The sequence below is a fragment of the Mustelus asterias genome, chromosome 2, assembly GCF_964213995.1.
Source record: "Mustelus asterias chromosome 2, sMusAst1.hap1.1, whole genome shotgun sequence".
Lineage (NCBI taxonomy): Eukaryota > Metazoa > Chordata > Chondrichthyes > Carcharhiniformes > Triakidae > Mustelus > Mustelus asterias.
Genome location: NC_135802.1, coordinates 36,643,269 through 36,670,959, shown reverse-complemented (window position 1 = coordinate 36,670,959; position 27,691 = coordinate 36,643,269). Strand labels below are relative to the sequence as shown.

The 27,691-nt window shown below is 40.8% G+C and overlaps 1 protein-coding gene across 3 annotated transcripts in view; it reads left to right on the top strand.

Annotated features, from left to right (window-relative positions):
- zeb1b (zinc finger E-box binding homeobox 1b) overlaps positions 1-25,495 on the top strand; it is a 160,275-nt gene extending 134,780 nt beyond the window's left edge. For all 3 annotated transcript variants that reach the window (XM_078233502.1, XM_078233511.1, XM_078233520.1), the window contains exons 7-9: positions 6,870-8,632; positions 8,908-9,088; positions 15,916-25,495. In XM_078233502.1, the coding sequence (XP_078089628.1) occupies positions 6,870-8,632; positions 8,908-9,088; positions 15,916-16,430 (2,459 nt within the window). In that variant the 3' untranslated portion in view covers positions 16,431-25,495. The remainder of the gene's footprint in view (positions 1-6,869; positions 8,633-8,907; positions 9,089-15,915) is intronic.
- Positions 25,496-27,691: the final 2,196 nt, after the last annotated feature.

The window sequence follows — 27,691 nt, the reverse complement described above, 5'->3', positions numbered from 1 at the left end:
AGTTTAACCCTGATAAATGTGAGGTGATTCATTTTGGTAGGACTAATTTAAATGTGGATTACAGGGTCAAAGGTAGGATTCTGAAGACTGTGGAGGAACAGAGTGATCTTGGGGTTCATATCCACAGATCTTTAAAGGTTGCCACTCAAGTGGATAGAGCTGTGAAGAAGGCCTATAGTGTGTTAGCTTTTATTAACAGGGGGTTGGAGTTTAAGAGCCGTGGGGTTATGCTGCAACTGTACAGGACCTTGGTGAGACCACATTTGGAATATTGTGTGCAGTTCTGGTCACCTCACTATAAGAAGGATGTGGAAGCGCTGGAAAGAGTGCAGAGGAGATTTACCAGGATGCTGCCTGGTTTGGAGGCTAGGTCTTATGAGGAAAGGTTGAGGGAGCTAGGACTGTTCTCTCTGGAGCGGAGGAGGCTGAGGGGAGACTTAATAGAGGTTTATAAAATGATGAAGGGGATAGATAGAGTGAACGTTCAAAGACTATTTCCTCGGGTGGATGGAGCTATTACAAGGGGGCATAACTATAGGGTTTGTGGTGGGAGATACAGGAAGGATATCAGAGGTAGGTTCTTTACGCAGAGAGTGGTTGGGGTGTGGAATGGACTGCCTGCAGTGATAGTGGAGTCAGACACTTTAGGAACATTTAAGCGGTTATTGGATAGGCACATGGAGCACACCAGGATGATAGGGAGTGGGATAGCTTGATCTTGGTTTCAGATAAAGCTCGGCACAACATCGTGGGCCGAAGGGCCTGTTCTGTGCTGTACTGTTCTATGTTTTATGTTTTGTCAACCAGAAGCCCTTCCACTCAATCAATGTACAGGTGAATTTTATGTATGTATGGTTCCCTGGCAGCCAAGGAGGTCCCAACTCCCTTGGTCATTCAACCATCAACCCAGATCCTTAGTTGCTTCGAGGGGCTAAGGGCTACAGGTGCAGCAGGTAATCGGGAACGCTAATGGAATATTGGCCCTTATTTCAAGGGGGTCGGAGTATAAGAGTAGGGAACTCTTGCTTCAGCATCACAAAAACCGATTTCCTGATTGTTATGACATTAATTGTGGGAGCTTTGTGTGGATGTCATAACATTTCCTGCATTGCAACAGTGAATACATTTCAAAAGTACTTAATTGTCTGTAAAGCACTTTGCGAGATCCAGTGGATGTGAAAGGTGCAATATAAATGCAAGTCTTTTTTTGGGATCTTGCTCTATGAAAAATTACTGTTGTTTTTACCAACTATAAATTACTATATTTCAAAATTAACTGTGAAATGCTTTGAAACATTACCGAAGGATGCTGTTGAGCACACTTCGCTGTCTAATCAACGTCAATCAGACGTTCTAACATACTATTCCGCTACGACTACGATGAAGATTTTGGAGAGGGTGCAGAAAAGATTTGCAATGGTTCCAGGGATGAGGGACTTCAGATCGGAGAAGCTGGATCTGTTCTCCTTAGAAGAGAAAGTTGAAAGGAGATTTGACAGAAGTATTTATGATGAGTGGTTTAAACACAGAGGGAAATTATTCCCAATGGCTGAAGGGCTGAGAAGCAGAGAACATCGACTTAAGGCGATTGACAAAAGAATGGCAACATGGGGAAAATGTTTTTTTATGTAGTGAGTATACATACAATAGTAGGTCATCCGCATATAACGATATTGTCCGCTCAATTCCCTCCCAACCAATCCCCACTCATTTGCTATTGCAAAAAGCCGCAGCAATGGCAAATAATGGGGGCGAGGGAGCATCCTTGCCTAGTGCCCCGGGACAAAGGGAAAAAAGCTGAATGCACTTCGTTTGTCTGGACTGAGGCTAGAGGGGCAGAGTACAGTATTTTGATCCAGGAGATGAGCTTTGGGCTGAACCCGAACCTCCCGAGAGCATCAAATAAATAATCCCATTCCACCCGATGAAACGCTTTTTCAGCATGCAGCGAGATTAACAGCTCTGGTGGCTTGGTGGTGGCAGGCACATACTTAATGTTAAACAGTTGCCGAATATTCGAGTACATACGTCTATTTTTAATGAACCCAGTCTGGTCAGGCGAGATGATAAAGGGCAGGATCTTAGAGATCAGTTTGAGATCCACATTCAACAATGAGATCGGTCTATAAGAGCTGCAGATTTGCGGGTCCTTATCCTTTTTAAGGATAAGTGAAATTGTTGCTCGCCTCAAAGTCTGCGGGAGAGAGCAGTTCACATATGATTCATAGATCATGCGCAGTAGCAGGGGGCCAACCTAGCCATAAATGTTTTGTAGAATTCGATGGGGGACCCATCTGGTCCCGGACATTTCCCATTCGGCATAGTTCTTGGCGCCCTAACAATTTCTTCAACGTTGATTGGTTTCTCCAGTGCTGCGGCCTGTCCACCAAGGGGAGATTCATTGCCCCAAGGAACTCCTGAAAGTCCTCCTCATTGGCGGTAATCTCCGAGCTATAGAGGGTCAAGTAAAAGTCTCTAAACAGTTCATTTGTTCGCTGTGGATCAATAGAGACCCCATTTGGAGTCTGCATTTGTGGGTTGAGACTTTTGGTGGAGAATTGGCGCAGCTGTTGAGCTAGTAGCTTGTTTGCCTTGTCCCCATGCTCATAGTGTATGTACTTAGATTTGAACAGCATCTCTTCCACTTGACGTGATGAGGACAAGGTCTCAAACTCCACCTTTAGTAGTAAACGTTCCTTTATGGAAACGTTCCTGGGGACAGGTCCGCAGTGTACGCGGCATCAACTTGGGCGATACGCCCCAGCAATTCTGATAACCACCTACCTGTCTGCTTCACCTCGTGTGCTGAACAAGATGTGATCTGGACCCTTAAATAAGCCTTCAACGTCTCCCATAAGGTAGCTGCCGAGATTCCCGGAGCATCATTAAACTCTAAGAATTCATTGATCTGGGTTAACAGAAATCTAAACAAATTCATCATCAGAGAGCAGACCAGTATTAACTTGCCAAGGCGTGCGGGGGTCCACCCTCCTCCTCACTACCAAGTCCATTGTCAGGGATTACAATGGTTTCTTAGGAGCATAAGTGCACAGCTGGGAGCAACTTCTTATCTACCAAAAAGTAATCTATACGCAAATACGTTCGGTGGACAGGTGGAAAAAAAAATATTCCCTACTAGTGAGGTTAAGAAACTTTCATGAGTCCGACACCATGTATTCCATGAGAAATGACTTAATAATTTCTGCCGACTTGGAAGATACAGTGGTCCTGGGCGATCGCTCCGAGGTTGGAGCGTAAGGGCCTCCTAGCCAACATCCCACATTCCTAACAGTAGCCTGGTATCCCTCCTCGCTGGGGAGTCGTCGTCCCGTCCCGTTCTCCCCCCACACCCCCCCCCCCCCCCCCCAAACCACTGACATTAGCAGATGCCACACCCCAGGACCCCACCCTCCCCATCGGCCGCGGGGAACCAACCACGAGAAAGAGAGGGTGGGCTTGAAAGAGGCCAAACCACTCCCACAGAGGAAAAAAAGATATAGCAAAGACACAAAAACAGACAGACCAAACCCGCAAACGCAGCGTCCTCCCAAACAGGGCACCTGTGCCTCCAACACCTCCTTATTGCGGTGCCTTCACGATCTCCACCTCCATTCCCATTGCAGTCACAGGTGCTCTAACCTGAAACGGTCTAGAAATACCAAACACTTAACCTAACAGTCGCAAAACCGATGACCCTTTCCTGGCTGACAATTAGATCCGGGTACAACATGCAGGTTCATTTTTTTAAAAAAAACAAATATCAGTTTGCATCCGCCATGTGGTCACCCGATTCAAAAGTCTGCTTCACAACTTTCATCGCCACTGCCGGATCCGTGAACTTGTGCTCGGTTCCATTGTTGAGAGTAATCCTCAAGCAGGCCGGAAAGCGATGCCCAAACCTGACTCCAGGACAGTCACGCAGAAGTCGTTTGACATCAGCGAAGACTGCCCTTCTCCTTGCCACCACCGGGGTGAAACCTGGAAATATCAACAGCTTATTTTCCTGCTACCTCAGAGTGGTAGCCTGTGCTGCTTGCTGCAGGATTCTGTCTCATGCTGAGGTGTAATGTACTCCTGCAGTAATGGGCTGAGATTCTTCTCCTGGTCTGGGCTTTGCCCATAACACTATGTGCGCGCGATCCAGAAGCGGCTCATCCTCCAGTTCCAGCCCATTCTTCAATAGCTGGGCGACAAAGTCTGTGATATTTGGGCCCTCGCTTCCCTCCGGAAGGCCTATCAGACGGATGTTATTTCGTCTTTGGCATCGTTCCATCTCATCACATTTCTCTCTTTGGGACTTAACCTCCGATGTCAAATGAGTAACTTGGCTGTTCAGCTCAGAGATAGTGTTTTCACTAAATGCCTCCGAGTCCCCAAGCTCCTTCAAGCGGTTCTCATGGGCGACAGTGACACTTTGGAGAGATTTAACAGATGATCTGAGTTTCCCCCCTCAGCTCATCTATCTTGGCCTGCAACTCAGTAGCCCACCGGTCCAACTTAGTGTCCAGTCTTTGCATGGCCTCCATAATAGCTTCCCCTGTCCTTTCACTCGGCATGCTCTGTTCAGGGATCCCTCCAGGAGAGCGTGGTGGGGACCCCACCCCCCCCCCCCCCCCTTCGCCCCCTCTACCCCTGTGGTCCCACTCTTAGATTTTGGTTTGCCACCTACCATTTTGCCAGTGAAAGTGCCTATGGCCTACCCATTTCCTCCAGCCTGGAGTACTGTTTCTTGGCCCACATAACAAGCTGTCTCCGTGTTTGACCTACCAGAGTTCTTAGATTGCTTTTCACCTTCCTTCACCCTTAACTGGGCAAACAGAAGCAGCAAAGGGTTCCCAGCCGAGCTGCAAGTTGCAACTCTTCTTCCTCACTTTAATTCACCCTTGGTTGGGTGAAAAAAGAAACAGCACAGTGTCCCCAGGTTGATCTGACAGTTGCAGTTTTTATGACACAGCAGTTCTTCCCTGGGCTGCCCCCTCCCACCCTAAACCAATTCACACTTGACTGAGTGAAAAAACTACAAGATGGTTCTAGGCTGGACTGCAAGTCCCAACATACCCCTCATAGAGCTTTAGCTGCAAAAAAAGCAATCCAAAAGTAGAAATAGCAGCTTGCAATTTGCAGCAGGACCTCAGTAGCTTCTGCTTCCCACTTTAATTCTCCCTTTCTTGGGTGAAAAAAGAACAGAGTTTGCAGATTGAGCTGAGATCCACAGTCCCTCCCCCGCTGAGCACACTGTAGATTCCAACCGGCAGGAAGGAATCTAAAAATAATCCTTTCCAGCTAGACTTTCAAAGTTCTCTCTTTGCAACTGCATTCCAGGTATGTTTAAAGCTTGCTTGATGTACATTATCCTTTCCAGACCTCAAACAACAGCCAGATTTCAAGAAGGATCTTGCCACCTGTGGATCATGCTTCCTCTCACACCAGCGCCATCTTTGATTCCTCCTCTTTTTCATTTATGCTTTGGATTTCATACACGGAGCTGTATTCCTCCTGATTGGAGAAGATCAACCCTTTATGTGCCATGAATGGGAATTGTGTCACAGGATTCATAACATCAATTTTTTGCAAAATACCGTGTTAATACTGGAGATTGCACAGTTGTCACCTCCTATAATAAGTAGAAAGTTATCAGACTAAAACACACTTTAATATTACTTACAGGCATTTGGATTCTATACAGAAGTAAAGGACTACAATACATTTGTAAAAAGAACGAAGATTGATTCAGTTTGTAAATGCAAAAGTGTCTTCAGGGTATATTTCTCAGTATGATAAATTATACAATTTCCTTTTATGTTTGAAAAAGATGGTGGCAAATACTTCTGCCTACTTCCTGTTGATGCATACAAAACTGAACTGAAGTTATGGCATATAGCTTCCAGTATATATTTCCTCTCGTCAGTTGCCCATGCAGAGACTTTTCAATCAAACCGGATCAAAGACATGAAGGTGTAAAATGGTCCTGTTCCATGTTAATGAACAAGTGCATCATCTGCTTTACCCAAGCATTACTGATACTTTAAACCCTGCGCCATCAAATATCTCTTTAGAACAGGGCTCATTTCAAGTGAATCTGCTATTAGAGATTATGAATGCATTTGTAAGCTTGAATTTTTTGACGCCTATTGACAACAGAAACCATGTCACTCTGATTCAGAATTTACAAAGTATGATTTTTTTTAAAAATTCATTCGTGGGACTTGGGCGTCGCTGGCTGGCCAGCATTTATTGCCCATCCCTAGTTGCCCTTGAACTGAGTGGCTTGCTAGACCATTTCAGAGGGCAGTTAAGAGTCAACCGCGTTGCTGTGGCTCTGGAATCACATATAGGCCCAGACCAGATGAAGAAAGCAGATTTCCTTCCCTAAAGGACATGAGTGAACCAGATGGATTTTTCTGGCAATCGACAATGGTTTCCTGGTCATCATGAACCCGATTAACCCAAGTATTAATAATTAACTTGAATGTAAAGGCTGTGGGAGTTTGAACTTATCTGCACTACCTCAGTTGCAATGTTATCATAGAATCATAGAAACCCTACAGTACAGAAAGAGGCCATTCGGCCCATCGAGTCTGCACCGACCACAATCCCATCTAGGCCCTACCCCTATATCCCTACATATTTACCCGCTAATCCCTCTAATCTACGCATCCCAGGACACTAAGGGACAATTTTAGCATGGCCAATCAACCTATTTACCTTTTCCAAAAGATAGTGCTGGCTGAAGTACATCTTCAGTTTACAAGATTTATCTCAAAATATCATTGGGTAAAAATAGATATTTTATGATCTGATGTGAGAAGGAGCTGTGTAAAATGAGAAGGAATATCTGATTTGTGTTACCTTCTCTCTCTCTCTTCTAGGAGAAAAGCCATATGAATGCCCTAACTGCAAGAAACGGTTTTCCCACTCAGGCTCTTACAGTTCACACATCAGTAGTAAGAAGTGCATTGGTCTTATATCACTTAATGGTAGAGCACGTTCAGGAATCAAGACACCTCAAGGCACTTCTCCATCCCTTTCTCCATCAACCAATAGCCCTGCTAGAACACAACTTCGTCATAAGCTAGAGAACAGTAAGCCTTTACAAGAACAGCCTACCGTAAACCAAATCAAAACTGAGCCTGTGGATTATGAGTACAAAACTATGGTCGTGACCTCTGGTATCAACTGTGCAAGCTCTTTCCAAAATGGAGGGTTTAGTGGCAATAACCCTCTCCAGGTTACAACTTCACCTCAGAGTGTGGTTCAGGCTGTTGTATTGCCAACTGTTGGCCTCGTCTCTCCTATTAGCATAAATCTAAGTGACATTCAGAATGTTCTTAAGGTTGCAGTATTAGAAAATAATCATGTCACTCTCCCTTCCAAAGAAGCAGGAACAGTCTCTTCTGCATCAGTTCAGCAAAACAGTCATTCCCTCATATCGTCAATCAGTCTTCCTTTGATTGATCAGGATGGAACAACCAAAATCATCATCAACTATAGCTTAGAGCCAAGCCAACTCCAAGCTGTGCCGCAAAATTTGAAGAAGGAGATTCCTAACCTCGCAGACAATTGTACAAATGAAAAGCCACCAGAAGACCTCACAGTCAAAACTGAGAAAACTGAGACCAGTGTAGAAGGAGTTAGTAACACATGCCTGCTTTGTAATGAGTGTCCTGGTGGGCTAAATGCACTTCATGAGCTAAAGCACTATCAACTAAAAACTGAAGCTCATTCAGGAGAAAGCAGTATTAAGATTTCTGGAGCTTCTGCGTCAACAGAAGAGAGCATCTCTTCAGATCAAGAGCCATTGAAGAATCTGTTGTCACTTCTGAAAGCTTATTATGCGTTGAATGCACAACCAACATCAGAGGAATTGGCAAAGATTTCAGTTGCAGTAAACCTACCAATAGAAAAAGTGCGAAAGTGGTTTGAGAAAATGCAAACTGGTCAGATTCCAGTCCAGCCATCTTGTCCTTCCTCCCCCACACCAAGCAATGAGGAGGTCAAACCAAAACTACTTGTCAGTCATACAGATTCATCACCTGTTAGTGATTTACAAGGCAACACGGCAAATTCAGAAACTCTTGATACGCTGACTGAATCTCAAACTACTAATACGCCTCCTAATGCAACGGCAGATCCTTCAAGGAGTAGTACTCCCTCCCCATCACCACTGAATCTCTCCTCTGCGTCTTTGAGAAATTCACAAAGCTATCTCAACACACCCGATAGCAACCAAGAGGATTTACAGTTAGAACCTCTCGATCTATCACTTCCAAGGCAGCAAAAAGAGGGACTCGAAAGGCCCACAATAACCAGTGTTTACCACAGCAGTGTTCATTATGTTCAAGAGGAGCCCTTAAACTTGTCCTGTTTAAAAAAAGAACAAATAGAAAATGATAGTGTTACTGAAGGAAATTCAACAAGTGCCAAACCTATAAATATTGCAATCCCTACAGCTACCACCCAACTACCCACAATTGTTGCCATTTCAAGCCAAAACAGTGTTCCATGTCTTAGAGCCCTAGCTACAATAAAGCAGGCCAGCTTCATTCCACAGGTGGCCTATACATATAAAACAACCAATTCAAATGGACCTGAGCCACAACAGAAACCAATTCAAGCCAATGGAAATCATCTAGTAAGTATACTATTCTTACTGGACTATGATTTAGAAGAGATCTGTGTTTAAATAGTTATGTCAGGGAAGTGGGTGCATGGTTTACAGAAATTCTTTCCATTTTGAAATGCTTGTTTTTATTTTATTGGGATATGGGTATTGCTTTGTCAATCTAAGCTGTTCCCTCAATGTAGAATTGCAAAGTAGACCAATAATTAATGAGGGTGCAGTTGTACTAGTATAATGCGATTTGGTTATTTTAAAAACACATAATAAAGGCGATTGTGTTCCTGAAGGAAGAGAAACAAGAGACAAGTTCCGGAGGTGTGCCCAATACCGATGATCAGAATGATTCCGACTCGATGCCTCCACGCAAGAAAATCAAAAAGACAGAGAATGGAATGTACGCCTGTGATTTGTGCGATAAAATATTTCAGAAAAGCAGCTCTCTTCTTAGACACAAGTATGAGCACACAGGTAAGAAAAATTACCCATGTAGTCTTGTATGAACTAGTGTCATTTTAACTGCAAAAATACTTGATATATTTTTATTTTATAAATTGATGGTACTCTTTTTGCTATGCTGCATACTTGGTACGTTAAATAATGTACCTTGTACAAGAACATAACAGAATCAGGAGTAAGCCAGTTTCTCCTTCAGACCTTCTCCACCATTCAGTAAGATCATAGCTGATCTTCGACCTCAACTCCACCTTCCTGCATTGTTCCCACATCCATTAATTTCCTTAGTACCCAAAAATCTATGAATCTCTATCTTGAATGAACTCAAACACTGAGCATCAGTATCTCTCATTAAGACCATATGATATAGGAGCAGAATAAGGTAGAGAAATACAAAGATTCGTAACCGTTTGGGTGAAAGACCCCTATCACATTCCCAAGTAGCCAACCCCATATTTGAGACTGTTTGAGTCCCCAGTCAGGGGGAAGATCATTTCAATACTTAACCTGTTGAACCCCTTGAGAGTTTTATGCTTCACTTCTCATTCTTCTTAACTTCAGGGAATGTATGCCTGAGCTATTCAATTTCCTCACAGGAGAACCCCCTCATCCCAGGAATGAGTTCAGTCAACCATCATTGAACTCCCTTAAGGACACATGACCTTTCTGAAGCAAGAAGACCAAAACTGTACATAACAACTTTTGTGTGACCTCACCAGTGCCTTTCTCTGATTGCAGGAAGACTTGTATATTCGTATACCCAAACACTTTGTAACAAATACCATCCTAATTGTTTCCTGTATCTGCATGTTAACTTTGTGATTCATGCACAAGGATGCCCAAGGCCCTCTGAATACAAATATTTTGTGATCTCTTAGCATTCAAAAAATATTCTGTTTTTTTTTATTCCTACCAAAATGGATAACTTCACACCACCATATTTTATTCATCTGTTGTGTTCTTGCCCATTCACCCAATCTGTCTTCATCCCTCCACAAAAGCAAAATATTACAGATGCTGGTAATCTGAAATAAAAACAGCAAATGCTGGAAACATTCACCATTTGTGGAGAAAAATGGAGGTAACATTTCAGGTCGATCCTCTGCACTCTTTGCATCCTCCTCACTGCTTATAGAGTCATAGAGGTTTACAGCATGGAAACAGGCTCTTTGGCCCAACTTGTCCATGCCATCCTTTTTTTTTAAACCCCTAAACTAATCCCAATTGCCTGCGTTTGGCCCATATCCCTCTATACCCATCGTACCCATGTAACTGTCTAAATGCTTTTTAAAAGACAAAATTGTACTCGCCTCTACTACTACCTCTGGCAGCTTGTTCCAGACTCTCACCACCCTCTGTGTGAAAAAATTGCCCCTCTGGACACTTTTGTATCTCTCTCCTCTCACCTTAAACCTATGCCCTCTAGTTTTAGACTCCCCTACCTTTGGGAGAAGATATTGACTACCTAGCTGATCTGTGCCCCTCATTATTTTATAGACCTCTATAAGATCACCCCTCAGCCTCCTACGCTCCAGAGGAAAAAGGTCCCAGTTTATCCAGCCTCTCCTTATAACGCAATCCATCAAGTCCCGGTAACATCCTAATAAATCTTTTCTGCACTCTTTCTAGTTTAATATCCTTTCTATAATAGGGTTTCCAGAACTGCACACAGTATTCCAAGTGTGGCCTTACCAATGTCTTGTACAACTTCAACTTATTGTCCCATGCTTATTGTCCCATCTTTTTAAAAATTTATTTACGGGATGTAGGCGTTGTCGGCATTTAATGTCCATCCCTAATTGCTCTTGAAAGGTGATGGTGAGCTGCCTTCTTGAGCCGCTGCTGTCCCTGAGGTGTAGGTAGACCCACAGTGCTCTTAGCATTCCAGGATTTTCAGGATTTTGGCCCAGCGTCAGTGAAGTAACGATTATATTATTTCCAAGACAGAATGGTGAGTGATTTGGAGGGGAATCTTCTGGTGGTCATGTTCCCATGTGCCTGCTGACCTTGCCCTTTTTAGATGGTAGCTGTCGTGGGTTTGGAAGGTGTTTTCGAAGGAGCTTTAGTAAATTCCTGCAGTGTCTTGTAATTTATACGCACTGCTGATACTGTTTGTCAGCGATGGAGAGACTGAATGTTTGTGGAAGGGGTAGCAAACAAGTAGACTGTTCGTTCTGGATGGTGTTGAGCTTCTTCAGCGTTGTTGGAGTTGCACTCATCCAGGCAAATGGAGAGCATTCCATCACATTCCTGAGTTGTATGTTGTAGCTGGTGAATAGGCTGGCTCCTCTTCCTCATCCTACATGTCCCAGGCTCAAAATAAAACTTCCAGATTTGTCAAACATGATTTCCCTTTCAAAAAAAGTGTGCTGACACTGCTTGATCATAATGAATACATAATTTGCAACAAATACACATTATCTTAAGGCACAAAAATTCCTGCAGAAGCAAATGGTCCATAGGAAGATGCTTGTAATCTTGCAAAAGAAAATAGTAAACTTGAGGATTGGGGGGTTTTAGAATTCAGAAAGTGAGAACCAAGAAATTGATGAGGAAAGTTGAGAGAAAATATGGAAGTAGAATAAATTGCAAATGTTTCTATTGGTATGTGAAAAGGAAGTAATAAATGAAAGCAAAAGTGACATTTGAGGCAACGACAAATGAAATTATAATGGGGAATAAGGAAATGGCAGGGGCATTACTAAGTAATTTGTATTTAACTTCACTGTAGAAGACTAAAATATCATTCCGGAAATAATGGTGAACCAAGAATCTGGCAAGAATGATTTACTTAAAGAAAGAAATAGTACTGGAGCAACCATTGGGATTAAATAGCAACAAATCTCCCAGACCTGATGACCTGCATCCTAGATTTTAAGACATAGCTACAGGTGGTTGATGTATTAGTTTTGATCTGGGGTTCAGGAATTTTGGAATAATTCTTCCCTTTGCTCTTTCTTAGCTTCACTGAAACTAGTTCAATGTAATTTTCTGAGCTAAAATCCTTTCTCTTGTTATCTTTATCCCATTCTTTAATATCTTGCTGTCCCTTCTCCTTGTCCCATTTTGCTTATCCCTTCAAAAAGTTAAGTATGCTGTAATATTCAGTTCTCAAACTTGGCCTCTTTGCGACCATGTCTCCTAAATAGCTATTAGATTAAACTTGATGATTTCCACTTGTGTTGTTCATCTAAATTGTTCGAAATGCTTCACATATTCAAATAAAGTGCCTGTAGCTCTTTCCTCAATGGTGCAAGTGCCCATGAAGCAAACCCCCTGCATCCCACACCACTCCTACAGCCACACGTTTAACCTTCTAATCTGTTTTTCCCCCATTGCCAGTTGGTGCGTGGCTCAGGTCATGGTCTAAAGAATTTACTTTTGAGATTCTGCTTTTTATTTGGAACCTAACCCCTCAAACTCTGCCGGTAGTGGTGGTGGAGGCGGACTCGATAGGGTCTTTTAAGAGACTTTTGGATAAGTTCATGGAAGTTAGTAAGATAGAGGGTTATAGGTAAGCCTAGTAGGTAGGGACATGTTCGGCGCAACTTGTGGGCCGAAGGGCCTGTTTGTGCTGTAGCTTTTCTGTGTTCTAACTCTCTCAGCAAAACAACCCTATCTATGTCGTTTGCTCCCATGTGGGCAATGACAACTGGATCCTCCCTGCTCCCACTCCAAGTTCTTCTATAGCCGTGAGGAAATTGTTTTTCCTATCTGGTGCCAGAAACAATCTTCAGAATTTAAGATCATGGCTGCAGAGAACAGTACCTGTTCCCTCCACTATTCTGTCCCCAATCAATCGCTCATTCCTTTTCACTACCATATTCCTGTCACTCGCCCCACTTGAATGACATCCTGCACCGTGATGCTATGGTCACTTGTCTTATCCAACCTGCAGACCTTGCTCTACCAAGTATCTCTAATTTGTTTGTCAAAGTCAAGCGCAACCTGGATCTCCATACCTACCTGTCTGTCACACCCTCCTGTCCCTGACCATTGACCAACTCAAACTCTACTTAACCCAAGGGATGTGACTGTCTCTTGGAACAAAGTATCCAGATAACTCTTCCCCCTCTCTGCCACACCATGTCTGCAGCTCAGACTCCAACTCAACATTTAAGCGGTTATTGGATAGGCACATGGAGCACACCAGGATGATGGGGAGTGGGATAGCTTGATCTTGGTTTCAGATAAAGCTCGGCACAACATCGTGGGCCGAAGGGCCTGTTCTGTGCTGTACTGTTCTATGTTCTATGTAACCCTGCACCAAAGTTCCTCCAGCTGCAGACATTTAGCACAGCTTTGGATGTTTGGGATCAAAGTGCTTTCCAGGTGTTGTAGTGATGACACATCACCTACCCTGCTATGTTATTTACTTGGTTAATTATTTTTAATTGAATCAAGTTAATAGTTTTAAGTTACTGATTTATTAAAGTAACAGGTTACAGTCCATGAAGCAGTTTACCCATGACCTTGATGATGCAAATTGCTAATGTTCCACTGGAAGGGGTGAGCTCAACATTTCGTCCAAACTCTGAGCCTGCTAAACACTATTAAAATTCTGTCGAGTTGAAGTTTTAGGTGTGGTCTTTTAATCAGAATTTGTGTCCTGGTTCTATTGAGGGGTCAACACATGAAAGGTCAACTTCTTTCACTCCACAGATGCAGATTTAAGCGCTGAATGTTTTCAGCATTTTATATTTTTGCTTCAGATTTTCAGCATTTGTTCAGTTTGGTTTCTGAAATTCTTGTAAAACTGAGTTTGTACTTTAGCATACAGTTATATTAAGTGTATAGGAGATTGTGTATTGGTGAGCTGGTGTGCATGGGCATAAACCTGAGAGCCATGTTCAGAAGTGGAGCCCGTTTGATTCATGCTTTTTATAGGCATCCGTTGATTTCAGTCTGTCCTTGTGTGGAAAGATTCCATCCTTTTGTTCAAGTTTCCATACCACAGAAAGCTATTGGGGCCAGTTTGTTAGATCTGTTCAAGAGAGAGCTGGACGTGGCCCCTGCGGCTAAAGGGATTAAGTGGTATGGAGAGAAAGCGGGAGTGGGATACTGGAAGTCCATGATCGTATTGAATGGTGATGCAGGCTTGAAGGGCCGAATGGTCTACTCCTGCACCTACTTTCTATGTTTCTATACCACAGAGTATTTTGAACTCCTTCGCAAACTCTTATTAGTAGGAGTTAATGTTAGCAGTATGGACAAGCTCCAGTTAATTGCAAATAATTATGGTTCATGAGTGCTCATGGTGGAGTTAGTGAGAGCTATTAAATTGGACACAATGCCCTGGGTGTTGTTCCTGGAGCCCACCCACCTGCCACTGCTCCGCTACTATTTCATTTGTGGCATGAGAAATTTCAGGCATCCCATCTGCCTGTGAGCCAATTGAACCCCCTTAATGGGCCAACCAATGGCCTCTCCCTGCCCTTGCCTTGATTTCCCCTGTGTTGGATGGAGGCCAACGCCCAGCAGCTTCCACTGTTTTGGCAAAGGTGTGTGGGTTGCCCCTTTGTAGGTACAGAGAAAGGATTAAGCTGAGGGAAAGAAAGATTGGATTAAGAAAGGACAAGTTTTTAATGAAGTAACATTTTTAAATTCTCTGACAATTTAAAACTTAAAGGAATGAGATTACATGCACGTGACAGTTAATTGGCACTTTTGTCACACTGTTAAAACTGTGCTTGAACTGAAATGAACAATATTTTGCTTCTGTTGTATTATTTGTGCATAAACATTAGCTATGTGCTATTGACCTTGCTGATATTTTGACATCCTATTGTGGACCAATTATTATGTTAACCTAGTTGACTGCAGGATTAGCTTCAAGGCCCCTTGGTTTCATCATCGCAAGGACTCTCTAATTCCACTTCTAACATCGCTTTTCAATGCATTGGCTGCTGAAACTCATGAGTTTGTCATTTCCAGACTTGGCCCCTCATGCTGTTCATGCAGGTCTCCCAGCCTCCACTTTTTATAAACCAACCTATCCAAAACTCCTCTGCCTGTACCCTGCCCCATTCACCTGTTACTCCTGTTTTTTGTTGATCTGAATTGGCACCTACTTCTTAAATGCCACCAATTTAAAATTCTCATCCTCCGTACAAATCCTTCTCCCCTTTACCACATCACAAAACTCTGTTGGTCTAGCTATGCATCTTCGTTTCCCTTTGGGGACCTTCAACTTGACTTTGAGATTGGCGCCTGATCTCTGAGGAGCCAGTCTTTCCAGCATCTTTAAGGCTCCAAACAAATGTCAGTGTATTGTGAATTGCAAACCAAATCGCACCGACCCTCTCAGCAGGAATTTCACCGGTCTTCCGGCTGGGGCAACACTTAGAATGTTTTTGCATCCTGGGTCTTTTGTACCTGTGCTAGTTATTTTATATTTGTTCCTGGATGTTAACACTAGCATTTGTTGCCGCTCTCTAATTTCCCCTGAAGGTTGTGGTGATTCACCATATGCAAACTTTTTCTAAAAATCATTACAAAAGCACAGACATTTGGAATCAATGTAGGGAAGCTCTTAACACAAAATACTAACAAGTACAGGAATCACAATGTCTGTATTTATTAACTTTTAAAGTAACCGTGGCACTTTGACTTGGTGAGGGAGAGGAGTTGGGAGAGCAGAATAGCAAAACTTCAGTTGAAGTTCTACCACCAACCTCAAAATGCGAAAGGCATAGCATACAGGAGTAATGTTTCCAGAATTACATTTGTATAAGAGTTTTACATTGCAGTAATCAAACAGCTCAATGCAGTGTTGAGATTGATAATTTGTTTTACTTTAACAAGGCTTGCTTGCTTATTTCTCATATGTTCACTTTGGACAGGTAAGCGACCTCATCAATGTGGGATTTGCAAGAAAGCATTCAAACACAAGCATCATTTGATCGAGCACACACGACTGCACTCTGGGGAGAAACCCTATCAGTGCGATAAATGTGGCAAGCGTTTCTCGCATTCGGGATCCTACTCGCAGCACATGAACCACCGTTACTCGTACTGCAAGCGAGAAGCTGAAGAACGCGAAGGAACCGAGCAAGAGGAGACGGGGCCTGATTCACTGAACAACAGTGAGTATACAGACAACAGGACCTCTCCGTCCCACGTGGACTCAGATGACAAGGACAGCACTGCAAGGGAAGATGAAAGTGAAAAGGAGGAGGAAGAGAAGGAAAGTGATGAAATGCCGGATAATTGTGCAGAGGAAATGAGGGAGGAATCTGATGATGAAGATGAAGCAGAAGGAGAAGCAAATACAACAGACTTGATGAGTGATGTGGAACAGGAAAATACAGTAAATAGTCTGAAAGCTTTGGAAGTTAACGCCGCAGAAAAAATGTAATGAATACTTGATCAGGAATATAAATTGGAGAAGAAATGTTCTGCAATTAGTGTTGTACCATGTAAAAAAAATTCCAGAAACACACACTATATTACTGTGTTTTCACTACTGTGTAGAAACCCCGGTGTGCCTGAACCTCAACAATTAACAATTTGCCACATGAACTGTCAAGATATTAGGAATGATATTTGTATTAAAAATGCAAAAAAAAGTTGCAAGTGATAAATTGCATAAACTGACTGTCTTGATTCAAAAGGCGAACCAACAGTTTTAAAAGAATTTGCTACCAGTCATTCTGCATTATCTGTTAACCTGTGTTGCTCTTCATTTTGCTATTCATGTATCCCATTAACTTCAACACTGTACAGCTGGGAGAGATTTCTATGAAGATTTCTATTGCGAATGAAAGTATCAATTGTAGATTTATAGTACTACAGCTCTCTACTCCATTGCTGAATCTTAGCGTTTCATTGGTTTGAAAGGATGTGAAAATTTCTGCACTACAGAATTCCCTTTATACTTGTATCTAACATACTCCTAAGTATTATTGTCTACCTTTATCAGTATCGCACTAGAAGTTAGTTATTGATAACATTAGTTGACCTTATTTTAGAGTATAAATTCATTTGAAGCATAATGTTAGCCTTAAAAGCAGCTACTAGAAAAATAAAACTGAGAAGGATGTGGTAAGACTTGTAGTTAGATGTATAGCGGTCTGTTGCCAAGTCTTCAAAATAAGAACTAACAGTATTAGTGTTGGAGAGAACAAAAGTCAGTGTTTTAGAGTGACGAGTGTTAAGTAGGTAAATGAGGATTATGGTATGGAGCTTTGTATCCCCCTGGCCTTATGCAAGACCTGTGTGCTGCAAGTGCCATTTACAAAACAGTATTATGGAAATGTGGCTGTAACCAGCCCTTAGCTTTGGTGCAAGTTATTAACAGTGTTAGCTGATTTTATTTCAGTATTATTTTAATTCAAATTATGATAACTTAGTTTCCTATGTTTGTGCAAATTTTGTACTGTATGTCCTTGAACCTGGCAGTATTAATACCCTACTTACTGACACGTGTACCTTTTAGTTTTAGAAAACTTTTATATTTATGTGTCTTATTTTTATATTTCTTTATTGTTATTTATTACACAATGTAGTGTATAATACTGTAGTTTGTATTAATACAATAATATATTTTAGTAAGAAAAATGATTTGGAAGGTTGATAAGAATTCAAAGCAGAAATACAATTGGTTCTCTTGCAATGAGATTTTGTTTAACAGTGTTATGTAACAATACTACTTGCCTTGGACTGTAGAATTAGAGTATCAAATGGGAATGTATAAATTTTACATTCAGAGTCCAGTTATTTGCCCTGCCTCACTTTTAATACGTTGGGCTACTGAATTTCAAATATAATGTTATACAGCATGGTATTTTTGCAGTTTTATTTGAGATTACTGTGTAACCATGGAAACTGTATTACTATCCTCAATGAGCCAGATTACAAAGTCATGCGCAGTGTTGAGAACATTTTTTTTTGCTTTGTGCCAATTTGTTTAAGTATTCCTCTACATCTGATACAAACCAGAAGTTTCTTTTTTAATTGCCTAGTTACATGATAGTCATTTTCTAGTTTTATACCAGACTCCCCATCTCACAATAAAATGCATCAGCAAACTGTTTGAAGTTGTGACTTCACTGCTGTGTATTAATTCTGTTCCAGAAATACTACAGGCATCGTATTATGTGCATTATTCAAGATCTTGGCTAATTTGTAACTTTTGAAATCATGGGCTTGTGATTAGATTCTTGTACAAAGATATTCCAACTACACGTCATTTCTTTTCCAAATTACTGAATAATTTGCATGTTTCATGAAATCATCTTGATGTTCATTGGAATGAATGTTCAAAATTCCTTGAACATATGTTAACAATATTTTAATCAGTAAATTTTAATTGTGACTTGGTGCCATTTGTCTGTTAGGTTGGATTTTCCACAATTGCTTAGTTACTAATGTTCACTGGTAACTGTGGTTTGATGCATATATGGATAGAATCCTTTTTTTCCCCTCCAGACGTAGAACTGTGGCCAACAGGGTAAGTAGTCCACTTCCTTGTCTGCACTACTGTCATTCTGAACTGGCCTGAATGTATGGGGTTTGGGGGATGGTTCCTGTTCTCAGCACCACTCACTGATGAATACGAGATTTGGAATTCAGATTACAGTTGGTTCTTTTTTCTCTTAACTTTCATTAATTGCAATTTGTGCATTGTCAAAGTTGATAACAGCTTCACTATTGATAAAATTGAGTTAGTAGTGGTGCCCCCCCGGGAATCAATATGAATCCACTTTTTTTTTTCTTGGTATACATGTTTTGAACTTGGACAAGGGGAGTGCCCTCTCGATGTTTGTGGATGGCATAGAGGGTTTGGTACTGTATAAGATTTCAAGAGGCCTATAGAGGTTAATGGAATAAGCATACAATTAGCAGATGCACTTTAATGTGGTAAAGCGTAAGGTAACGTTTTCAAAGCAAAAACCAGGAATGGAATTGTATCTGAAATGCTATGGGGTAATGATAATGAAACAAATATCCATGTAGGTCTATGATCAAACAACCAACTAGTGCTTCTGCTACATTGGGTGGTGGTAGGAGGCAAAGTTAGATGAGTTTCTTAAAGGTTGAGGAAGTTCCAATATGACGCCTGATAATTGAAGTTTGGAACCAAGACTTGGTGTATGATTCTGTCAAGATAAACAAACCTCACAGTCCCTTTGATAGCTCTATGCTAGACTGAATGCCTTAGTGTAGTTTAGAGCTCAGCCAAATATTCATAATGAGATTTCACTGCGCAACAGTGTCAACAAAGCTTTCAGAACTGAATACATTAAAGTCTTTGAAGTCGTGGAACAGGTGCCTTTCTGAGCTGCTTTAAAGGCTCACCTGATGGCTAGTCAATCAATAAAGTAGCTCAGTCATCCGTCCCACTGCTTCTAAGTCTGAACAGATGGCTAACCTGTCAATCAAAGAAAAGATCCAATTAACAAAATCTGAATCTCAACAATGTTCAGTGCAGAAGAGCACTTTATCCACTGGATACTCAAACACATCTTAACACTTTAACAATGCTGGTCAAGTTAATGATCACTTAGCTTTTAAGAATAAAGCCTTATGATCAGCAACTGCATCAAAAACATACTTAAATGACTATACTGTGTCTAATTCTGATGTGAAGATGCTAACAACTTTTTAAACTTGCTTGTCAAATGGTTCCCAATTCAGAACAGGCTTCTGAGGTTCCAACAAACCTTAAATAGCACAAATCATGTCATCTTTGGAAGTTTTCCAAAATCGATCCAATCCTTGAAAATTGTGGGGTTGGGAGGTGATCCTGAAATCACCGCTGGTGTCAGATTTGCTGAGTGTGGAATCATAACCCAACAGAACTGAAAAAGGCCACTGGCCTAACAGTCTGCCGCCTTCATTCCTATTTCTGTACACATTATCTTGAAACTGACCCAATTGTCTGCTTGAATCCAGTTACATTATTATTTTGATAAACTTGACAATAATTCTACCCATTTTGCTCCCTTATCGTAATCCTTAAAATGTCAGTTAGTGTTTGTACTATTTTCCAAGGTAAACAGTTGTTTGGATCAATTTTAACATTACCATTTATAATAAGAACATGTGTTGAGGGAAGCTTGACGTTTATTTTCCAGTGAGAACAGATCCACCTTGTCAAACCTTAACTCACAATTAGGATGTCTATGATTTAAATCTCAAATTTGCTTATCTGCTAGTTTAAAACATTAATTTTTGAACTAATTAAAGCTAGCGTTAAAATAACATCAAAGCTCTAGTATCATAAATTAAATATGACCACCAAATACATTTGGAGGGACATGGGGTTATGGGGAATAGGGCCTGGGTGGGATTGTGGTCGGTGCAGACTCGATGGGCCAAATGGCCTCCTTCTGCACTGTAGGGATTCTTTGATTCTACCTATTAAATGAATGGAGTAAGGATAATCACGGTTATTTTTCATATGAAATCAAAGTTAGGGAAAGTGAGTGGGAACATGGCTGAATAGAAGTAGAGCTTGAGAAAGCTTGTAAAAACAAGGTAATGTCATAAAATGGAGGGTTTTGAGATGGAGTTCCAATGGAGTTGATCCTCCATAGTTAAAGAAGCAAAGGATGCAACTTAAGATGTAGGGTTGTAAGAGATTAGGATTTGGAGAAATTTATAAAAACCTTTTCCATTTTCACCTGAATCAAGAGTGGCCCACATCTGTTTGTCCTTTTAGACATAATTGGCTCTTCACACCTGAAGTGGCCTAGTAAGTCGTCACCTCCCCAAAACAAATACATCTAAATGTTGGGATGTTGTAAACCAACCTGAAAAGAAAGCCTTACTCCTTGGATTTTGTATGGCACAAAGTCATGCACGCCAGAATGATACCAAGTTTATTCCGCCAGAAATGGCAAGATGTGAGCAAGTTGCCAGTCTTCTACATAGGACAGAAAATTCAGTATATTGTCCATTACCAGGATCACTGCCTTCCACCTTCGTAATGTTGCCCAAATATAACATCACCTTTCCCAAGTGCTGCTTATCCATCATCTTCATCCAGGGGTTTTACTTCTATTCTTCTCACCAGTCTCCATCTCCACTCTCACCAGTTTATTTAAAACCCCATTGCCATTAAATGGAGCAAAGTCTAAGAGTACAGAAAAAAGTCTGTGTACCAGCTCTCCTTTTTTAAAAAAAAAACATTTTGGACGTTTTATAAAGAGCCACAGTACAAAATATATTGTGAGAATATATATTCCCATCTTGTGGGTGACTTGCATCAGGTAGGGAATAATAAACATATACAGAATGCAATCAGGATTCACTAAGATTTTTTAAAAATTATTAATTTGTCATGGGATGTCACTGGCCATCCCTAATTGCCATTGGATCCAATGGCTTGCCACACCATTTCAGAGGTCAGTTTAGGAGCAGAATTTTCCCAGAATTGTACAGAGTGCTGGATCAGGCGAGAGAGGCTGTGTGAAACTTGAAGGGCTTCGCAGACACCTTTTTCTCGCCTGATTAAACAGCACTGTGATCCTGTACAAAGCTGGTTGCAGGGACAGGACCCAAACATGCTAGCAAAGCTGGGATTCTGAGATCGGGGTGCTGTTTTTGAAGGGTGCCGTGATCTCAAACTTCCCCCGTCAGTGACACTGCCCCCACTTCGCTGGCTCCGGCTCAACCTGCCTTTCTCCCTCTTCTCTCTCTCTCTCTCTCTCTCTTTCCCCCCCCCCCCCCCCCAACAAATCTGGCACCACCCCCTGCCTCCACAAACATTGCCTGCCCCACATAAGGGTGCTCCCCAGAATGCAGGTTGGCACCAGTCATATCCTGCATTACCTTGGGGCCATATATTACTGTGCACCCTGGTGTGGTCACCATGACTGGTTTTCGTTTTTGAGAACTGATTGTGCCAAAGAGTAATATATTCATTGTCATTTGCATAATTATATGTAATATAGTTTTATTCAGCTCGCTTAAAAGTTGCACTACTTATTTATCTTAATTAACCAACTGACTATAAGCAAAAACAGAAAATGTTGGAAAATCTCAACTGGTCTGACAGCATCTGTGGACAGAGAATAGAGCCAACGTTTCGAGTCAGGATAAATGTTGGCTGTATTCTCTGTCCACAGATGCTGTCAGCCCTGTTGAGATTTTCCAGCATTTTCTGCTTTTGTTTCAGATCCAGCATCTGCAGTATTTTTCCTTCAACTGATCATAAAGTTTGGTTAAGGCAGTGGCAGAAAATAGTGACAAAATGCTCACGCTGGCATAGTGTGACATTAGTGTCAAGGCTGGTAAGTATGTGTTAGTTTATCAAAATTTATGGAAATTTCTGTCACTGCCAAGGGATGGGGAAGATTTCAAACTGCCATCTTGCTGGCACAAATCCTGTTTTTGGCCACCTGTGAGATTTAGTGGCCATTCCAGGAATGCACCCACAATTAACAGGGCCGTTAAATCGCAACCTAGGAGTCAACCACGTTGCTGTGGGTCTGGAGTCAAACCAGGTAAGGATTGCAGATTGATGGTAAATATGGATTTTTATGGCAATCTATGATAGTTTTATGGTCACTATTACTGACTACGAGGCAGCTTTCAAGTCCAGATATTATTAATTGAATTTATATTCCATCTTCAGCTGCCATAGCAGGATTTTGAACTCCTCCCCAGAGCATTAGCCTGAGCCTGTGTATAACTATTCCAGTGACATTGCCAGTACACCACCATCTCTCCCCTGAAGAGAGTGGTCAAGAGTGAGAGGCTTTTGTTAGGAGGGGAAAAGAGAAATTGGCTGTTCATGAAAAAACAAATAAGAGATTTAATCAGCATATTCAAAATGGTCCTTGGACAAACTAAATTTAGAAAATCTATTTCCAATAGTCAATGAGCTAGTAATGAGTATAAATTTCAGATTATTGCCAGAAGAGCAAAGGGAGAGATTAATGGATTTTTAAAAATTGGTCGGGGCATGAAATATCATACCAGAAGCAGAATCCATAATATTTTTAAAAGGAAAGTGAATAAATATTTGATTTTTTTTTGGATAGAGATGGGGAAAGTACAGCATAATGGAACTTTGGATAGCTTTTTCAGAGGCTCCATCTGTATAGTAAAACCCTCTGATCTCTAGGAAGAGATTAGTGCATTGGATTGCTCATGAAAAAAGTCGGCAAATTGTATCAGATGGCTTCTTGCTGTGCTGTAAATTTATATGGCCCTAGAGAAAAACTTGTGCTGCTTTCATAGCTATCTGTAATTACATGGGCAGTGCATCTGCTCAAAGATTGGGAAATATTAGAGGGTGCTGAACATGATTAAATGCAGGACGGGCATAAAGATGGATTAGAAAATTAAGGTGTTAGGAGAGGAGTGGTGGGGCCCCAAGACGGTTTAATAGGGACCATTGCAGTTGGTAAATGTGTGATGTCATATTGCTCAGAAGCTTCAATTTTGCCTGAAGGAACCTAGCCCGCACATTTGAAAAATCAGCCCCATGTTGTTGAGGTGTGAGCATTTTGTCATTGGTTAAGGTAGTGACAGAAAATACAAACTTTATAATCAGTTGGTTAATTTTAAAAATATAACTGGTGCAAAGAAGGGGCTGAGTAAAACTATGTTAGATATAATTATGCAATTGACAATAGATATATTACAAAGAATATACACTTTGGCCCACCAGTCTACACCACCATTTATGTTCCATTTGAACTTATTCCCATCCTTCATCATCTAACTCTATTCAGCATTACTTTCTATATCTTTCTTCTCCATATACTTAGTTTCCCCTTAAATGCATCTCTGCTCAATATAACTGCCCACTGGTAGTGAGTTTCACACTTGTGCCACTTTTTTTGGGTAAGTTTCTTCTAAGTCCTTCATTTGATTTCTTGGTCATTACCTTATATTGATGGCCTCTGGCTTTGCTCTTTCCCACCACTGGAAATACTCTGTGTCCTCTATCAAATGCTTTTACAGAATTGAAAGAACATCTATTCAATCAGCTCTCGGCCATCTCTTCATGAGAGAAAAGACTTAACCTGTATGAGTATAACCTTGCAGTTCTGGTATCACCTTTTGTATATTTTTTGCACCGTTTCTAGTGTCTATCCTTTTTATAATATGGCGACCAGATAAATACATGTGATCCAATGTACTCTAACCATGGTTCCATAAAGGTTTTAGTATAACTTCTCTTGGCTTTTTAATTCGAACCCTCGAGAAAGCAACCTTAGGGCTTGGTTTGCTTTTTATGACATTGCTAACCTGAGTTGATACTTTGATGTTTGTGTTTTTACTTTGCTCCTCTACCCCATTTATATTTTTGCTTTACAAGCAATATGTGATTTCATTTTGCTTACCAAAATTTAATGCATTTTTGACACCATGCTGATTTTTTTTTATTTTCTCCTTTTGTCAGGATTGAATTAACTCTCTTGCCACTGTTAAGATGGCTGGTTGGTAAAAAGTATAGCTACCAGTCTTATGGCACTACATGTTTTTCTAATGAATTGTGTGCAATGGTGTCTCTGTCATATCTGCCCTAGGTTCTTTAAAATGCATGGTTCAATTCATCTAGACCAGGAATGAGTTTGATTAGATTTTAATATTTTCCCTCTTTGCTTTAAATGCAGCCATATCATTTCTAATCTTTTTCTTCCAATGTTACGTCCACAAAAACCATCTCCCTGGTAAATACTGAACCAAAATAATTATTTAACAATTCTGCCTTTTCACTTATGTTCTGTGATTTTATCCCATCTGTTCCTTCGTGACCCTATTCCCATCCCGACTTTCTTTTTTCTTATTTATGTGGTTGTAGAATATTTTAACACTTTATTTATATTCCTTGATAATTTCTTAGTACTCCCTTTTTCCAATTGTTTTGTTTAACTTTCCTAATCTCTTGTTATTCTCCCTTAACATGCTGTCTCTAACTGTCCATATACTTGGTGTTTGCTCTTTCCTTACCATCAATTTTTCCCATGTCTTTATTTATTCATGTTGATTTTATCTTTATCCACATGGATTCTGTTTTAATAATGGTCATGGTACTTTTTCCTGCTGCCATTATGCTATCTTCAATAAGTACAGTCACACTACTCCTTTTCCCCCTCTGTTTTTAGATGTGTACAGTGTTTGATTTCAAATCAACAGTTCTCAAATACAGTACTAATGTGTTTTTAAGAATAAGTAATTCTCCCCAGAATCTAAAACTGATGGCCAGCACAAACGTTCAAGGTTGTCACATCAGACTTGCAAAAAATTCTGTCTCAGTTTATGTGAGAGGTGTGAATTAGTTGAGATGAGTTTATCATTTTTGAAATACTTGAGTCAACCCACACAAAGCAAGACTGAATTAGTATGTCGATTGTAAATGCTATTCATTATTTATTTACTTTTCTTTGTACAAGCATATAAAAGTGATCCTTTACAGACTGTTTTGTTTTCTTATTTTCCTTCTATTAAAGGAACCTATTTCTCACCAAGTGAGTGGCCTTGCTATATTTCTGTTCTGGTGTACCATGAACTTAAGTGGATTGATATTGACTCCAGGAGTACACCATGTCTAGTCTGTCTCCTTTTTAATCAATAGCAACGATATTGACATTCTGAAAGATCAAGAAGCAGGCAATAAAGGTTATGAGGGGGAGGCAAACTAAATTGACCACTACTCTAAGGTTACCAAGTGAAAGGAATTTGGCCAGAGCCAATCCAATTCCTTATGGTTTTGACCCAAACAGTATTTACACTTGGTTATAAATTAATGTTGGAGGATGGTGGGTGTGGCTTTCAAATTAATTTTTTTTCTTCATTTCAGGATAATGGACACATTGTTCCTAGATCTCTGACAAAAAACCATGAAGGTGACCCCCCTTTAATTACAACCAAATGACCTCTTATGATTCCCCACAATAACCACTGAGAATAATGAGTGAGGTCTCCTTTCTGCTTTTCTATTGCATAGCAAAGTGGGCAGCAGTGCAGATCATCTCCCAAGTTTCTTGTTGCTTTTCATTTGTTTCTTTAGTTCTGCCCTCAGTTGAGGCCTGAACCACTATCCTATTCCCAGTAACTGGGATGATAGTTCCTTGTTCAATGCCTCAGGTGATGAATACAATATGTAACTAAAACATATAGGCCAGAATTCTCAAATATCATGCACCCTGTCACCACTGCCAGTGAGAACACAGAATTTGGCACTTAGCCAAAGCTCCATTCACTGCAGTGGGAACGGAGAAACCCAGCTACAGGCAAGGTCGGAGAATCATGGCCTCAAACATGGATTCGGCTATAATCTCAGCCAGGGGGCAGTGGAAGGTGCTGCAATTGGACTCTGCACATGAAGAGATGCAAAAGCCAGGTTTCTTGCTCCTGGTCACCAATCCTGCTGGAAACGTCTTCAGAGAAGATTGGGTTAAAAATAAGATCCCAGTCCTTAGGAAAACACATGATGAATAATCACTTGTGTACTGGAAGGTGATTGGTGGCCAGAGAACTATAAAAATATGTATCAGGACTTTAAACAGTGCGAACAAAAGACTGAATAAACTCTCCAACTACAGTGTTGAATAAGATTTAAAGAAACTAATTCTAAGAATATCAATCTCTAATTACTGGTGCTGTAGCTCCCATTATTTCAATGATAGTTGGATTTTTAAACATCTAAATACTTCTCTCAAACACTTATAGAAGCTGCATGCTCAATATCATTAAAGACCGACATTTCCTGGTAGCATATACTTCACAAAAATAAATCCCTGTTACCGACATGAGATTCACATGACCTTCACTGATGGCTTACTTTAGCACAAAAAGTATTGACGAGCAGTTTTTTTTTAAAGGAAGTACTGCCTGAGGTGCAAGATGTGTACTTTTAATGCTTTATAGAACTGATGCCATGTTCCCATGATTAGCATATTCTATGTTGGCAAACAATTAGTGGAAAAGAAAGGTTTAAACGTTGTTTAGTGAAAATGTTTATATCTCAATTCAATATTGCCTGGACTTGAACTGAGAAGCGCTGAGTTTTGGCTTCAGCCATTTGAGTCTACAAATCCAATTGCATCAGATGTACCATGTTATAGAACCATAGAATGTTACAGGTTGTAACTGGGCCCCTTATATCTGTGCCTGCTCTTGGTAATTTTTTTATTGGATGGGGTGTCTCTGGCAAGGCCAGCATTTGTTGCCCACCAAACAACTAAACACTTATAGAAGCTACATGCTCAATATCATTAACTGAATTTCTTGCTAGGCCATTGAAGAATAGTTAAGAATGAACCACATTTCTGTGGCCCTAGAGTCACATGTAGGCCAGACCAGGTAAGGGTGGCTGATTTCCTTCCCTAAAGGGCAATGGTGAACCACATGGATTTTAATGACAATCTACAAAGATTTTATGGTCACCATTACAGAGACTAACTTTTAATTCCAGATTTTGTTAATTGAATTTAAGTTCCATCGACTGCTGTGGTGGGATTTGAACCCATGTCCTTGGAGCATTAGCCTGGACCTCTGAATTACATTACCACTAGGACACCATCTCCCCTACATAATCTTGGAATAATCCAAAATAATTCTCTACCTCAATCTCTCCACTCTACTTTCAAATATTTTTCAATTTTCCTGTTTAAGGACGCAATACTTAAGTTAAGAAAGCACCACTCCCTTTGG